Below are 13,541 nucleotides of genomic sequence, written 5' to 3'. Positions count from 1 at the left end.
GGGCTTCCGTGGTTCACATCTATGCGGATGCTTATTTTGGGAGCTGCTACCGCTGCAAGTGTTATCGGAAGGTTATAAATTTTTTAGCTGAATACTCTACATGCGGTATGCATGTCCCACTGCCATAATAGAAACTCTAGATCTAGAGTAGAGTGTATGTAAGCAATTCATGCAGATAGGTAGGCCGGTTGTTGTTCAGGCGCGTGGTCATTAGGTTGCTAGCTGTTCATTGTTTCCTGCACGCTTGCTGGCAGATGCAGTGTTTTTCGAATGTGCTTTGAGACCCGAAATTCGAAACCTTTCAGCATTCTCTTAGCAATTATAGGGACGTTAGGAATTCATGGCGCTTAATGAAGGTCCAGGAGCTGACGCAGTCGTGGTTGGTTTATGTCTTGAAACTAGGTAGCTTGGTCCCAGGAAAACAGCCGAAAAAAAAAAAAAAAAGTCCTGTCTGTGCACCAGTATGCATCGTCGACTGCGGCTGGGGAGAAATGGATGCCTGTACGTACATACGTATGAAGTCCAAGTGTGCCTAAGCAATAACTGGTACCATTGCGGCCCGCATACCTAGAAGATATCTTATGTGCTTGAGCTAGGTACTCTAGCTTGGTTCTGACGTGGGCCTATCGGAGCTTTGATAATTCCTGCAGATACATACTCTACCTACATCAATCCACATCAGCTTTCTTTCCCTCATGATCACTTCTTCTTCTTGTCTTCAAGTTCATCTGAAGGTACACAATATTGTGTGATTAAGTTTCCCTACACTATAGCCGATACGCTTCTTGAAATTTTTCATCAATTCCAAATCGGGGGGATAGCGGAACCAAGCTGTGATTGAAACAAGAAAAGAGAAAAACGCTCAGGTACTAGCCCGGAGGAAGAGAACTAACTGAAATCCTTATTTTGTATCTTCCACGAAAGTTTGTTTGGTCTTTTTGTTGAAGCACAATACCGCCCGCTAGCTGAGTAGCTGGTGCTTTTGTACGCCTACACGTCGTTAAGCGTGCTGCCAGCTCACCAAAGCCAGCGTCATCTTTCTTATCTATTATTTTCAGCCTTCCTTTGACTGGCCTCTTCAAGTTAGCAGCCCCTTGGATCCACCACCAATTCACATACTCTCGTTCGTTCTTTAACTCCCCTCGACTTACACCTTCAATTCCCTCTCGTTCTTATCACCTAACCACCGTGTTCTGTTTCTGTTCCCATCTCGGCCTGGCTGCATTCTTTTTTTTTTTTTTTTTCATTTGAAGCGGAGGTGGATTAATTCTGCGCGGTTAGAAACATGTTGCACTCTCCAGAAGCTGTGCTCAAGGCGTCTAGTGTCATACACTATATCTACCCTCCCGCGTTGTTTCTGTGCTTTCTCGTCATGCAGGGCATTACGGTTTGCACCATGAAGAACTTGAAGGCCCCAAACAAGATCGTACGGAGGAACCTGATCCTTGGGATTCAATCTTTCGTTATAGTTACATATGTAAGCCTCAATGGTTGATAATGTCAGTACTGAAGGTTATTTTCTAACCGGGATTCTTAAATTTTAAAGGTCGCAGAAGCTGTATTGTTGCTTGCTAGATCTCTGGTTCAGAAGGGGTGGTACAGTCCCGAAGACCATGTCGTAAGTAACGAATCGCTGGATTTTCTCCACTTCAATTAAATAGTGCTGAGACTATAATATCATTAGGTTTATGTACTCTCCGCAATACTAGCATGGGGTGCTATAGAACTTGCTCTTCTCGACAGCGTAAACACCGTCTGGTATCCCTATTACGGATGCTGGGTCCTATCCCTTATCACGGAAATTTGTTTGATCATCCTTCCCAATTATTCCAGCGCACCGGACAACGCTTTCAAGAGGGCAAAGTCCATTATCCAAGCCATTAGGATTACTTTTCTTATACTGTTACCTGCCGTATTCTGGGGATTTCAAATATATGATAACAGGAAAGAGGCTGGTAATGATGAAGAGTCGGCTGGGTTGCTCACACGCAATAATAGTAATTCGGGTGGAAGTCGCTTATATGGCACTGCTAGTCCGGAGTGTGTCGACGAGAGCGTGGAGACGAGGGAAGCCAAGGCGAGGATGCTTAAAAAAATTGAAGAAAGCGGTAACTGGTGGATATACGCCAAGTCTTTTGCTGTAAGTTCCGGATGTACTCTCTATTTTGATAGAAGTGACTTATATGATATCCCTCAAGATCTTTTGGCCTTATGTTTGGCCCAGCAAAGATGGGTGGCTTAAAATCTCGATGGTCTTAGTCGGCATATGTCTGCTTATCGAACGCGGTTTGAATGTCATGGTCCCTTATCAGCTCGGCGTTGTTACCAACGCTTTAGCTCATGGGAATGGTAAGCTCTTCCTTGAGTTGTAACATGATAACATGGCTCATGAAAATAGGTTCCATCCCATGGGTTCAGGTCTCCCTTTATGTTATGTATCGTTGGCTGGATTCCGGGTCCGGTATCTCAGCATTGCAAAGATATCTCTGGATGCCAATCGATCAATATGCTTACCGTTCCATCACGACTGCTGCGTATAACCATGTCATGTCACTGTCCCATGACTTCCATACCAACAAGAAAACGGGCGACTTATATAGCTCAGTCAATCAAGGAAGATCTGTTAATGGGTTTATCGAATCGGTTCTATTTTCAGTATTGCCAATGCTTGCTGATCTGTGCGTTGCTTTTGTATACTTTTACATAGCATTTAATTCGTATATGGCGTTGATTGTGGCGGTGGTTTCCATGGTTTATCTATGGGTCACTGCGAGACTCGGCGCAAGGAAGAACCAGATGCGAAGGGATTTCAACGCTGTAGGTGTTCTATCGACTTACTATTAGTCAATTGCTAAATATTCTCTAGGCGTCAAGAAAGGAGGCAAGTATAATGTGGGAAACTATGTCTAGTTGGACAACAGTAAGTGTAAGTTAGGACCTGTATTTCCGTTCAAAGTTTACTTCGGATGGAAGTCTAACGAAGTATTAGTACTTCAATCGCGTCCCTTACGAACAGGACCGATACTCGGAGGCAATTCGAAATTACCAGCGTGCCGAACGAAAGTGGGATATTGGTTTGCGTGTTTTGAATGTTGCACAGAGCCTTATCTTTACCATTGGCCTCCTAGCTGCCAGTTTCCTTGCCATCTACATGGTAACCATGGGACAAAGGCCAGTCGGAAGTTTTGTCACTCTGTTGTCCTACTGGGCTCAGCTCTCAAGCCCCCTAGCATACTTTGCCAATTTTTACCGTAGGATCCAGACGCAGATGCTTGATGCAGAAAGACTTTTGGAGCTTTTCCAAACAAAGCCCACCGTTGTCGATAAGCCAGGAGCAATGGACCTGAAGCTGATAAGCGGAGAAATTGAGTTCGAAAATGTAAAATTTTCATACGATCCTCGAAAGCCCGCTATAAATGGAATCAACTTCAAGGCCCCTGGAGGGTCGACTATCGCGCTGGTGGGCGAAACGGGTGGGGGTAAAACAACTTGTTTGAAGTTACTTTTTAGGTTCTTTGATGTGGAATCCGGGGCCATCAAAATCGATGGACAGGATATCAAAGATGTGACCCTCTGGAGCTTACGAGAAAATATGGGCGTTGTTCCTCAAGTATATATCTCTTAAAGCAACTGCTTTGGTTTTTCGGCGCAAGGTCTGACTGTTTACTTAGGATCCGGAGCTGTTTAATGACACCATCATGAATAATATCAGATATGCCAATTTTGATGCGACAGATGAACGTAAGTTTTTGCAACATGCCTAATCCCATGATCTTTCAAAGAATTTGCTCATCAATTAACTAGAGGTTTTTGCTGCTTGTCGCGCGGCATCGATTCACGATAAGATTGAAAGTTTTCCCGATGGGTATCTTTCTAAGGTCGGCGAGCGTGGTGTAAAGCTTTCAGGCGGCGAACTTCAAAGAGTATGCTTCCTGTAAATATTCAGTATTCTAGTACTAAGCGATTGTGCAGGTAGCCATAGCCAGGGCGATTCTCAAGGACCCGAAGATCATCTTACTAGACGAAGCGACCAGCATGGTCGATATGGAGACTGAGCGTCAAATCCAATCCGCATTTAAGGAACTCTCAATAGGTCGTACAATGTTTGTGGTTGCGTAGGTTTTCCCTTGTCCGGGCACAGATAGTTCAAGGATGAGTGCATTGTTATTGATAACGCTTTAATTCCAGGCATCGTCTTTCGACGATAATGAATGCCAACCTTATTATTGTCATCCAGGATGGCGGAATCCTCGAGAAAGGTAGTCATGATGAGCTCATCGAGCTAAAGGGCAAGTACTACCATCTATGGTCCAAACAAATGAAAAACGAGGGGCCAAAATCCAGTGCGGATCTAAAAGATATGGCCATGGTCAATGATCTTTCTCCAAAATCTCGAGAAGAAAAACTTAGGACAGCTCTCCAAAAAACAGGGGCTCGATTTCATACTGCTGATCCCTGCCTACTTGAAGACAATAAAATGGATGGAACTTCTAGTAGCTCCGGTATTTTTATGAAGAAAGATAAAAAGGCCGCGGTTGGAGAATCCGTTTCTACTCAAGCATCTGTAAGGTCAAACGGACATCCAAATGTTTCCTTTGCTACTCAGGAAACTCCTTCTCTCGGGAGATCACAAGATTCCCAGTTCCGTCCCCAGAACCTTTTCCGGGCCATGTCCCCGGCCCACAGCATCCTGAAGAATGTTGATATCCCAAAGCAGCCGGAGGGTCAGCTTTCATTTGCATCGCGTTCGGTAACTCCCAAGCTCTCGTCCTCACTTAAGCCCGATGCTAGAGAATTTATTCCGAACGAGGCCGTCCCCAGGGATATACCCCAGGAATACAACTCGATTCCACAACAAGTTCAAGTTGGGTTTACTCCCAAGGAGTCCTTTTCCATCAATAACAAGAACTTTACTGGTGATACCACTACGTCAGTATCTGTTCTGACAAATGAAGATTCAAGGTCAGAAAAAACATCGAATACCAATCAGGAATCTGAAGCCCATGAAGAAGACCAGGGTGTTATTGTGCAGAATGTCGAGGATAGGATCGATGAAGCCCTCAAAATCGCCGAGGAAAAGATGAAAGAACTTGAAGGAAGGGATGGGGGGGGGACATACATCAAAACACCAATTTCCTCCTCAAAGAACGAAATTCATGAGGAAGATGGTCAAGATGAACAGCCTACCTCTCCTCTAATGGAGACTCAACCCGACGCTGAACTTAAAAAGAAGCGCCGAAGGAGCCGTCGAAGAAGTAATAAGTCAAAGTCCTTAGTGGACGCATCGATGGAGGATCAAGATGCCGGCGGTGTCATCGTCACCGGATACCCTGAGCCCACCCCAATTACCACTCTACCCAGTGATACTAGCAATGTGCCTCAAATGGTTTCTATTTCTCCACGCCCCGTAAATGATGGAGGGCCCTCAAATGTCATCGGAGGAGATCTTAATTCCACAGCCTCTGGTCTCGAGAAGAAGCCAAAGCGCCGCTTCCGTACTAGGCCTTCAGCTAAACCGCAGAGTCCTAAAGCTGAAACTGAAAATCAGGAACCAGGTCCCCACCGGGGTTCTACTCCTTCTAACGAGGTATCCTCAAGGCAATTTAAAGGAAAGGGCAGAGCTAGTTCTTTCATCGATGGTGATTATCGTTCTATAACGAGAGAAGATACCCGTCCTTCCCCAAGAGATGGACTGCAGACTTCTATCCATTCTAACCAACCTGAACAATCGGCATCTAATAATGGAACCATCCCTAAAGGCCCAGGCCGACGAAAGACCTGGGGGAGGTCTTATGGTTCAAAGTCCACAAATAATTGGAGGAAACCAGACAGCGAGGGCCCTGGTGATGGGTCGCAAGGTAGTTATCGCAAATATTCGAACGAATCACCTGGCGCTTGATATAGGGTAGGGGTTTGCCTATAAATCCTTTTGTTATTGTTCAATGCTTCCAATACATGTGGAACCAGTTGTCAGGTTTGGAAGGCTTGTTGATATATATCCTGCATTGGTTCATTCCTGGGTCTTTTTTCGTTCGTCTGTGTTTTTCACCCGTGTTAAATTTAAAGGTTTTTCTTTTTCTCTTCGCCCCACTTATACTTCTGTGGGGTCTGTATTTCTCTATTACTATCCCATTTGTGAGCTTTGATTTCGAAAAGCTGATAGAAAAAATTGATTCTGTGTATCCCTCGTGTGGTTAAAGGTTTGGGGGTTATCTGTTTTCAAAACCAAATGAAATTTAGGGGTATTAGTTAGCCTGGAAGGTCTAAAAGCTGGGCGGCTTTCATAAACTCTTGTTTCTTCTTAATTTCCCCTTATTTCAGACATGTCTCCCTTACTGCTGTTACCTGCTGGATGGCTAAACTAGCGCGATAGTTGCTATGAGCATGAGATACGTAGGTTTTAGAAAACCAAGATTCTTTCTCTCGTTAATTTAGTGGAGATGGGCTTTTGTCCATGTATAGAGCATTTTTTTCCGTCTGATATAGATAAAGGACCGTGTACTGTGGTAGTATTTGTCGTGTGTCAGAGTGAGTAACAACGAGGACGAAGGTAATGAAGAAAGCTCTCAATAAAATACCAAAATACCATACATGCACATATCAGAGGTCAGGCGGGGCCGACGTGAGGGGGCGCAAAAGACTCTGTGGACATGGGCCAATTGATCCGCCTGCGCGGCTAGATGAAGAATTAGGTTCCTTCTCGCGGAGTTGGAAGGGATTACATATGTACACTAATTGTGCTTGTGATCGAGATCAAAAATATGATATCGATATATAGTGGTAACTATATGAGCCTCGGATGAACTGTGGGTTAGTGCGGTCGACTCGAGCACACCGAATGGTAGAGTACATGTAGATACATACAATTATTTGCTATACCGAAATTAAAGTTGAATTGAATTTGAGGGACTCTACCATTTATAGCCGTTGTCATAGATGATATCTGGTGAACCGAAAATTGCCCCAAGAGAGACCGGCCTTGGAAAATGTACAGCCGCATTCGAAAAGTACTGGCACCCTACTATATATATATATATATTGAGTCGTTCATGAATTGTAGCCTACCAACAACCATGGCACTCGCGCATACTCAAATTATTAACAGGTATGACCACAACAGAGACATTGCAGCTCTCTCTGACAACGGTCTCGAATATGAGAATTGCAAAGCAGAAAGGACCTCCTCGTGAGTTTGGCCTGGAGGTGCCAAAACTTTTTGAATGCGGCTGTACGTTGTAGATACATGTAATCGATTTCGTAGGTTAAGTACATGTACATTGGATGAGGTTACATACATCATGTATCACGTACTCGTATGTACATGTATATAGGTACCTATTAATCAGAATTTGAGTATATGTACATGTACATAAGTATGTATCTCTGTACACTTGGTCCATACATGTATTAATAGCAAGTTAACCCTATCCCAAAAATATTATAGAGCAGGTACATGTAGAGCTGGAACGAACGATCTACTACCGCAAAATCTCGAGTTATTCGGGGGGTTGCCAAGGCAAAAAGCTGAGGGTCTTCACCTTTAGAGGAAGAAAACAGCCCTCTTTTACTAAATGTTTAGCAGGTGGCCTTGGCAACCCCCCGAATAACTCGAGATGTTGCGGATACCGAAATGTTTCCCGACAGCACATCTCTTCATGTCTTAGCCAATCAAAGGCAACCCGATCAAAAGGCAACCCGATCAAAATTATCGCGGATGCAGGGGCCAATTCCGCACCACATGCATCGTAGTTTGCGTGCGGCCCGCACTGGCGATGCGGGGTCAGATACATAGAGTACAGGCATTATTACGCAAACCGATATGTACCCTACATGTAATTGGCTGCTTGACGCGATATAGTTTATTTTAGGTTTCGGGTGGGACACCGTCTTGCACGTTATCAACGAGCACGTAATTTCCAACTAAGCATCCCCCACGACGCGTCTCCTTTGTTTGGCAAAGTATTACTGTACAATGACCACGCTCCAACAATTGCAGACTTCATGTCTGGGTCTGCTATTCTCAACACAAGCGCACAAGGTTGGATTTGCCCGGTTGGGAGTCCAGGAGAATGTTAATATCCTGAGCGAGCAAGAGCAGTACCTGCTGGGGCTTTACGACCGGCTAGGAGAGGTCTGCCTTGAGCGAAGGGTACTGGTGGCAGAATTGGAGGGTGATGGTTCGTTTTCCCCACCTTCTCTGCGTGAGCCAATCATTGAGATGAGACTAATATGTTGGTTTTGACTTAGACACATCAACTGCACATGAGAGCGAGGAAAATCTCCAGGAGAGGACTGAGGTAGCGGAAAGCGAGCTTCTGCAAAGCACGGCAAAGACACAGATGAAAGACAAGGTCCTCGAGACGACCCTCATCACCCACCCCATCTTGAAGGCGGTGCATTCCGGCGCAGGGAGCACGGCCAAAGAACGGTCCGTATATTGCTTTCCTGCTCTATTGTAGATCACATCAGGTCTAACATTGTATGTATAGGGCCTTACTGCCCCTCATCCAACGCCGCGACATGCTCTCACTCACGCACGCGAACCTCTCCCAAGTTCTCACTTCCACGCTCGACAACATCTCGCAGACGCAGGCAGCAATTGAAGATGCGCGGGAAACCAATAGGCAGCTCGCTGCAAGATTACTGGCGCTGACTGAGAAGCGGAAGAAGGAAAGAAGGAGGGTTGCGGGAGAGAGAGATGAGAGATACAATGAGTCTGAGAAGGATCTAAAAAATGCGAAGGTTAGGTGGGAGATTATGAGGAATGCGGTACAGGCCATCATCGTAGGAAGTGGGGTGGACTGGACTAGTGATGCGAGACTGAGGAAAACGGTACTAGCGTGTGGTGAGGATGTGAGGGATGATGATTGATCGTTGTGGCTTTCTAGGCGTTATTTCACTTCCAGGTGTTTTAGCTAATTAGGGATTGCCACCCGCTTAATTCTTGCCTTAATCTCCCTAAATTAAAGTCAGAAGTACCCCTTTTCCCTCTCCCATAACATACAGATTAACTAGCGTATATTGCAATGGGGAAGTCTTCACGTGAATTTGGGTCATATACCATCACTCGACTAGGTATAAAATCTTAAAGGCGTTATCATTTTTTATTAGGTACTATCGGCTACTCTATCTACCTCTTAAATAAACGATAATCGCCCGTTAAAATAAGTTCACTTATTATACTATGTCAAGCTCTAGATTAACAACATAGTACCAGCCACTACCTTATAATCCAGCCGTGGTACATACTACGCACAGAAATACAAATGCAAAAAGCTAAACTAATATAATTATGCATCTCTACCACACGTTTCATTTCGCCAATCACCTCTGGGGAATGTACTTTAAGCAAGGAGGCTGTAATTGGTTGGGTACATATCATGATCACGTGTACTGTGAAACCCCGCAGTTAATAAGCCTAGGTAGTCTGCATCCACTACCAGTGGTATTATCCGCCCACATTAGATCACTAGATTATTGTCACCGTTACCGTCGCCATCACGTTTAAACATCATTATGGAAGGGCTAGGCATTGCGGCAAGCCTCATCGGTGTTATTCAACTTACTGGAAAGGTCTCTTCTCTGGGTTACGGTTATATTAGCAAAGTTGGTCAAGCGCAGCAAGACATCGAAAATTTCCTCAAAGAGCTTACTTCTCTTGAGAAGTTCCTTGAACTTATTGACAGTTATGTCAAAGCAGGCTCAGCAACATCTGATGCACTACAGGCATTAGACGAACCGCTTCGCACATGTAGGCGAGAGCTGAAGAACTTAGAGTTAAAGCTGAAGCCTAAAAAAAAAAAAACGGCATGGTTCAGAAAGAAAATGGGGTTAACCTCACTCATGTGGCCTTTAAAAGAGAAAGAGGTCACTGAGATAATAATAAAGATAGAGAGGAATAAAACCTCGTTTCTTTTGGCACTGAGTTTAGACAATATGTAAGCATGAACTTTACTCTCTTCCTGCTGAAAACCCTTACTGATGTCACTGGGAATAAGTTCGCAGCTTCGGGCCAACTTAATAGCCCAGAGCTCTTCGAGACAGGTCGAAGATTCCGCTCGTGCAGGTATGCGAATATTTTCTAATTTCTGCCATCAATCAATCATGTCACATCCCTCTTAACAAGCAAGCTTTGTATTGTCGTTGGATATCATCCGCGAAGGGTATATGAGTAGTGTTCGAATTTTATGCTTATATATCTGGGGAAATGTAGAAGAAACACGCAAAAAAGCTCTTAATTGGCTGTACTCCGGAGACTTCGAAAAAACACATACCCAGATTGGAAGCGTGAGACAAAAAGACACTGGTGGTTGGCTTTTAAGATCTCAAAGTTTTCAAAAACTGGTCAGAGGGGAACAGGGCTCTAGGCTTCTTTGGGGTTTTGGGATTCGTAAGTAATACAAGCTGTCAATCGAAGAGTTTATATACAAGGAATTTTAACGAGTGGCCCAATAGCTGGAGCTGGCAAAACATTTTTGAGGTTTAACCCCCCCCCCTCTAACCCCAAACGAAAGGGAAAAGTCTAAATGCATGATATCTACTAGCTTCGCCGTGGCAGATCATTTCCTATCTCAGGCACAGCAGAAAGGCTATGGAGTAGCTTATTTCTATTTCAACTACAAAGAAAAGGCGCAGCAAAGTCCTGATGTCGTCATCGCTAGTCTTTTAAAACAACTTGCTAGCCAGTTGGTACATTTGCCCGAAAGAATTTCAGAACTATACAAGCTAGAAAAGGAAAATAAACGTCCCACTTTAGACCAACTAGTCGAAGTCCTTCTTGCAACTTTCAAGTTGTTTGGTCAAGTGTTTATAGTCTTCGACGCCCTGGACGAGTGTGACGAAGATTCCCAGCGGGGGAAGCTCCTTCCATTGTTTCATGAGATGGCGGGTGCGGGGGCCGGCTTATTCATCACTAGTCGTCATCACCCAGAGGACATTCAAGAATCGTTCAAAGAGGTGGCCAAGATTGAACTTTCGGCAAAAAGTGACGATATAAAAAGTTATATAGAAGAGAGGATTGAGAAGAATGCAAAGGCGAAACGACTGGTTCATGATGGAAAATTTGGGAATCGTATAGTCTCGCAGCTGACCAAATGCGCCAATGGGATGTATGTGCTTGAACCCAAACCCCTCCATCTTTACAATAGAAATATATATACATATATATTCTAAACCATTACTACTTGCATAGGTTCTTGGCAGTGCGGTTCCATCTTGACTACCTTTGCCAACAGACCACAGTCAAGCAGGTTTTCACCGCACTCGAGACCTTGAAGGATCATATTGTTGGGGAGAACTTACTAGACCCTACTTATGATCGAGTCAAGGAAGCTATTGTAAATCAGCCGAAGAATTGTGCAAGATTAGCAATTCGCATTCTTTCGTGGCTTGTACATACAAAGCGGATACTTACCATTAAGGAGATCCAGATTGCTGTCTCTATTGAGCCTGGGCGATACGAACTAGATGATTCAGACCTACCAGACATCAAAACACTTCTCGACGTGTGTTTTGGCCTGGTAAGCATCGATGAGAATAGCGGCACCATCAGGCTATCCCACCTCACAGTTCACGATTATCTCATGAGAGATCCCGTCATACTAAAAGACGCAATCCTTAATGTGGCTATTACTTGCACAACGTACAACTCTTTTAGTATTTTTGCCGAGTTGGTGCCGCGTGAATTTATAAATAGGGTGGATCTATGGGAGGCTCGGCTTGAATTGTATCCCTTCCTAGAATATAGCGCACTCTTCATGTCTTCGCACCTTAAATCTTGCGAAGAGGAGTCAACACAAGATGTTGTTCTTGCATTTCTCAACCGTTCGGGAAGCCTTAATTTTTGGGTTCTCGCTCTTTACTATTTCAAAGAAAAGAGACTAAGTCACTACCGGCACTATCCTATTTTTTCCAACAAAGACGGGGTGGAGGGGCTACCACTTGCTTGGCCATTCTCAAGCTCCTATAGTGAGGTTTGGACCCCTCTAGAAGGTGCATCTCGAATTGGCCACGCTCTACTAGTTCAGAGACTAGTAAGGGACGGGTATAATTCTCCAATCGCTGTGAGACTAGCAGCATCTGAAGGACACGGGGACGTTGTTAGGCTTCTACTCAATAACGGAGTAAATGTCTCTGATATTTCGGATCACGAAGGCAAACTGCCGCAGCACTTCGCAGCAAAAATAGGACTAGCAGAGACAGTGAATATACTGCTTGACTGGGGTGCGAACATCGAGGCCAAGGATAACTATGAGTGGACAGCACTCCTTTACGCGGCATCAAGCGGGCATGAAGCGGTCGTCGGACTGCTGCTTGATCGGGGTGCGGACATCGAGGCCAAGACTAGGAATTGGTGGACAGCACTCCTTTACGCGGCATCAAGCGGGGATGAAGCGATCGTCGGGCTGCTGCTTGATCGGGGTGCGGACACCGAGGCCAAGGATAGCAATGGGTGGACAGCACTCCTTTACGCGGCATCAAGCGGGCATGAAGCGGTCGTCGGACTGCTGCTTGATCGGGGTGCGGACATCGAGGCCAAGGATGAAGATGAGTGGACAGCACTCCATTGCGCGGCATTACGCGGGCATGGAGCGGTCGTCGGACTGCTGCTTGACCGGGGTGCGGACACCGAGGCCAAGAATAGCAATGGGTGGACAGCACTCCATTGCGCGGCATTACGCGGGCATGGAGCGGTCGTCGGACTGCTGCTTGATCGGGGTGCGGACACCGAGGCCAAGGATAGCAATGGGTGGACAGCACTCCTTTACGCGGCATCAAGCGGGGATGAAGCGATCGTCGGGCTGCTGCTTGATCGGGGTGCGGACACCGAGGCCAAGGATAGCAATGGGTGGACAGCACTCCTTTACGCGGCATCACGCGGGCATGAAGCGATCGTCGGACTGCTGCTTGATCGGGGTGCGGACACCGAGGCCAAGGATAGCAATGGGTGGACAGCACTCCTTTACGCGGCATCACGCGGGCATGAAGCGATCGTCGGACTGCTGCTTGATCGGGGTGCGGACACCGAGGCCAAGACTAAGAATGGGTGGACAGCACTCCTTTACGTGGCATCACGCGGGCATGAAGCGATCGTCGGGCTGCTGCTTGATCGGGGTGCGGACATCGAGGCCAAGAATAGCGATGGGCGGACAGCACTCCGTATCGCGAGGGCGAACTGCAGGAATAAGGTAATTGACCGACTTCTTGAGGGTGCCAGTAAACCCTCGTCGTAAATCGTAACGGATATAAAGAGGCGGGTGCAGGTGTTTCGTATGTACATGTGGTGTGTTTGGGCGGGTGAACATACTCGTTTTATTTCATTACTTTTTTTCTCGAAGGAAATTTCTTTTATCTTCTATCTCCTGTTTACCCTGTTACTAAGCCACGATATTAGCACATTGATTTTTATGGGTCTTTTTAACATCTGATGGATCATTGTTACTGAGAGTATTTACGGGAGTTCATGTCGGGCCATATATAATATATACATACATGGACCGTCCCCAGCTTTAATTTACAACGACATCTCATAACGCCTAATA

The 13,541-nt window shown here is 45.5% G+C and overlaps 3 protein-coding genes across 3 annotated transcripts; all 3 read left to right on the top strand.

Annotated features, from left to right (window-relative positions):
• Window positions 1–1,285: 1,285 nt before the first annotated feature.
• On the top strand, window positions 1,286–5,899 carry H6S33_006698 (uncharacterized protein; the record flags this gene model as incomplete). The annotated part of the gene is made up of 11 exons (XM_044838395.1): window positions 1,286–1,477; window positions 1,547–1,618; window positions 1,685–2,140; window positions 2,199–2,349; window positions 2,399–2,817; window positions 2,867–2,920; window positions 2,990–3,610; window positions 3,672–3,741; window positions 3,805–3,923; window positions 3,973–4,115; window positions 4,189–5,899. The coding sequence occupies 11 exons, from the start codon at window positions 1,286–1,288 to the stop codon at window positions 5,897–5,899; spliced, it is 4,008 nt and encodes a 1,335-aa protein (XP_044689516.1).
• Window positions 5,900–7,972: 2,073 nt separating this feature from the next.
• Window positions 7,973–8,871, top strand: H6S33_006697 (uncharacterized protein; the record flags this gene model as incomplete). The annotated part of the gene is made up of 3 exons (XM_044838394.1): window positions 7,973–8,177; window positions 8,248–8,428; window positions 8,490–8,871. The coding sequence occupies 3 exons, from the start codon at window positions 7,973–7,975 to the stop codon at window positions 8,869–8,871; spliced, it is 768 nt and encodes a 255-aa protein (XP_044689515.1).
• A 645-nt stretch (window positions 8,872–9,516) lies between these two features.
• H6S33_006696 (uncharacterized protein) lies at window positions 9,517–13,232 on the top strand (the record flags this gene model as incomplete). The annotated part of the gene is made up of 3 exons (XM_044838393.1): window positions 9,517–9,751; window positions 10,559–11,108; window positions 11,192–13,232. The coding sequence occupies 3 exons, from the start codon at window positions 9,517–9,519 to the stop codon at window positions 13,230–13,232; spliced, it is 2,826 nt and encodes a 941-aa protein (XP_044689514.1).
• Window positions 13,233–13,541: the final 309 nt, after the last annotated feature.

The sequence above is a fragment of the Morchella sextelata genome (assembly GCF_020137385.1).
Source record: "Morchella sextelata strain SCLS chromosome Unknown scls_21, whole genome shotgun sequence".
In the NCBI taxonomy this organism is placed as follows: domain Eukaryota; kingdom Fungi; phylum Ascomycota; class Pezizomycetes; order Pezizales; family Morchellaceae; genus Morchella; species Morchella sextelata.
Note: the sequence above shows the minus strand (reverse complement) of the source record. Positions and strands in the feature narration are given on the sequence as shown.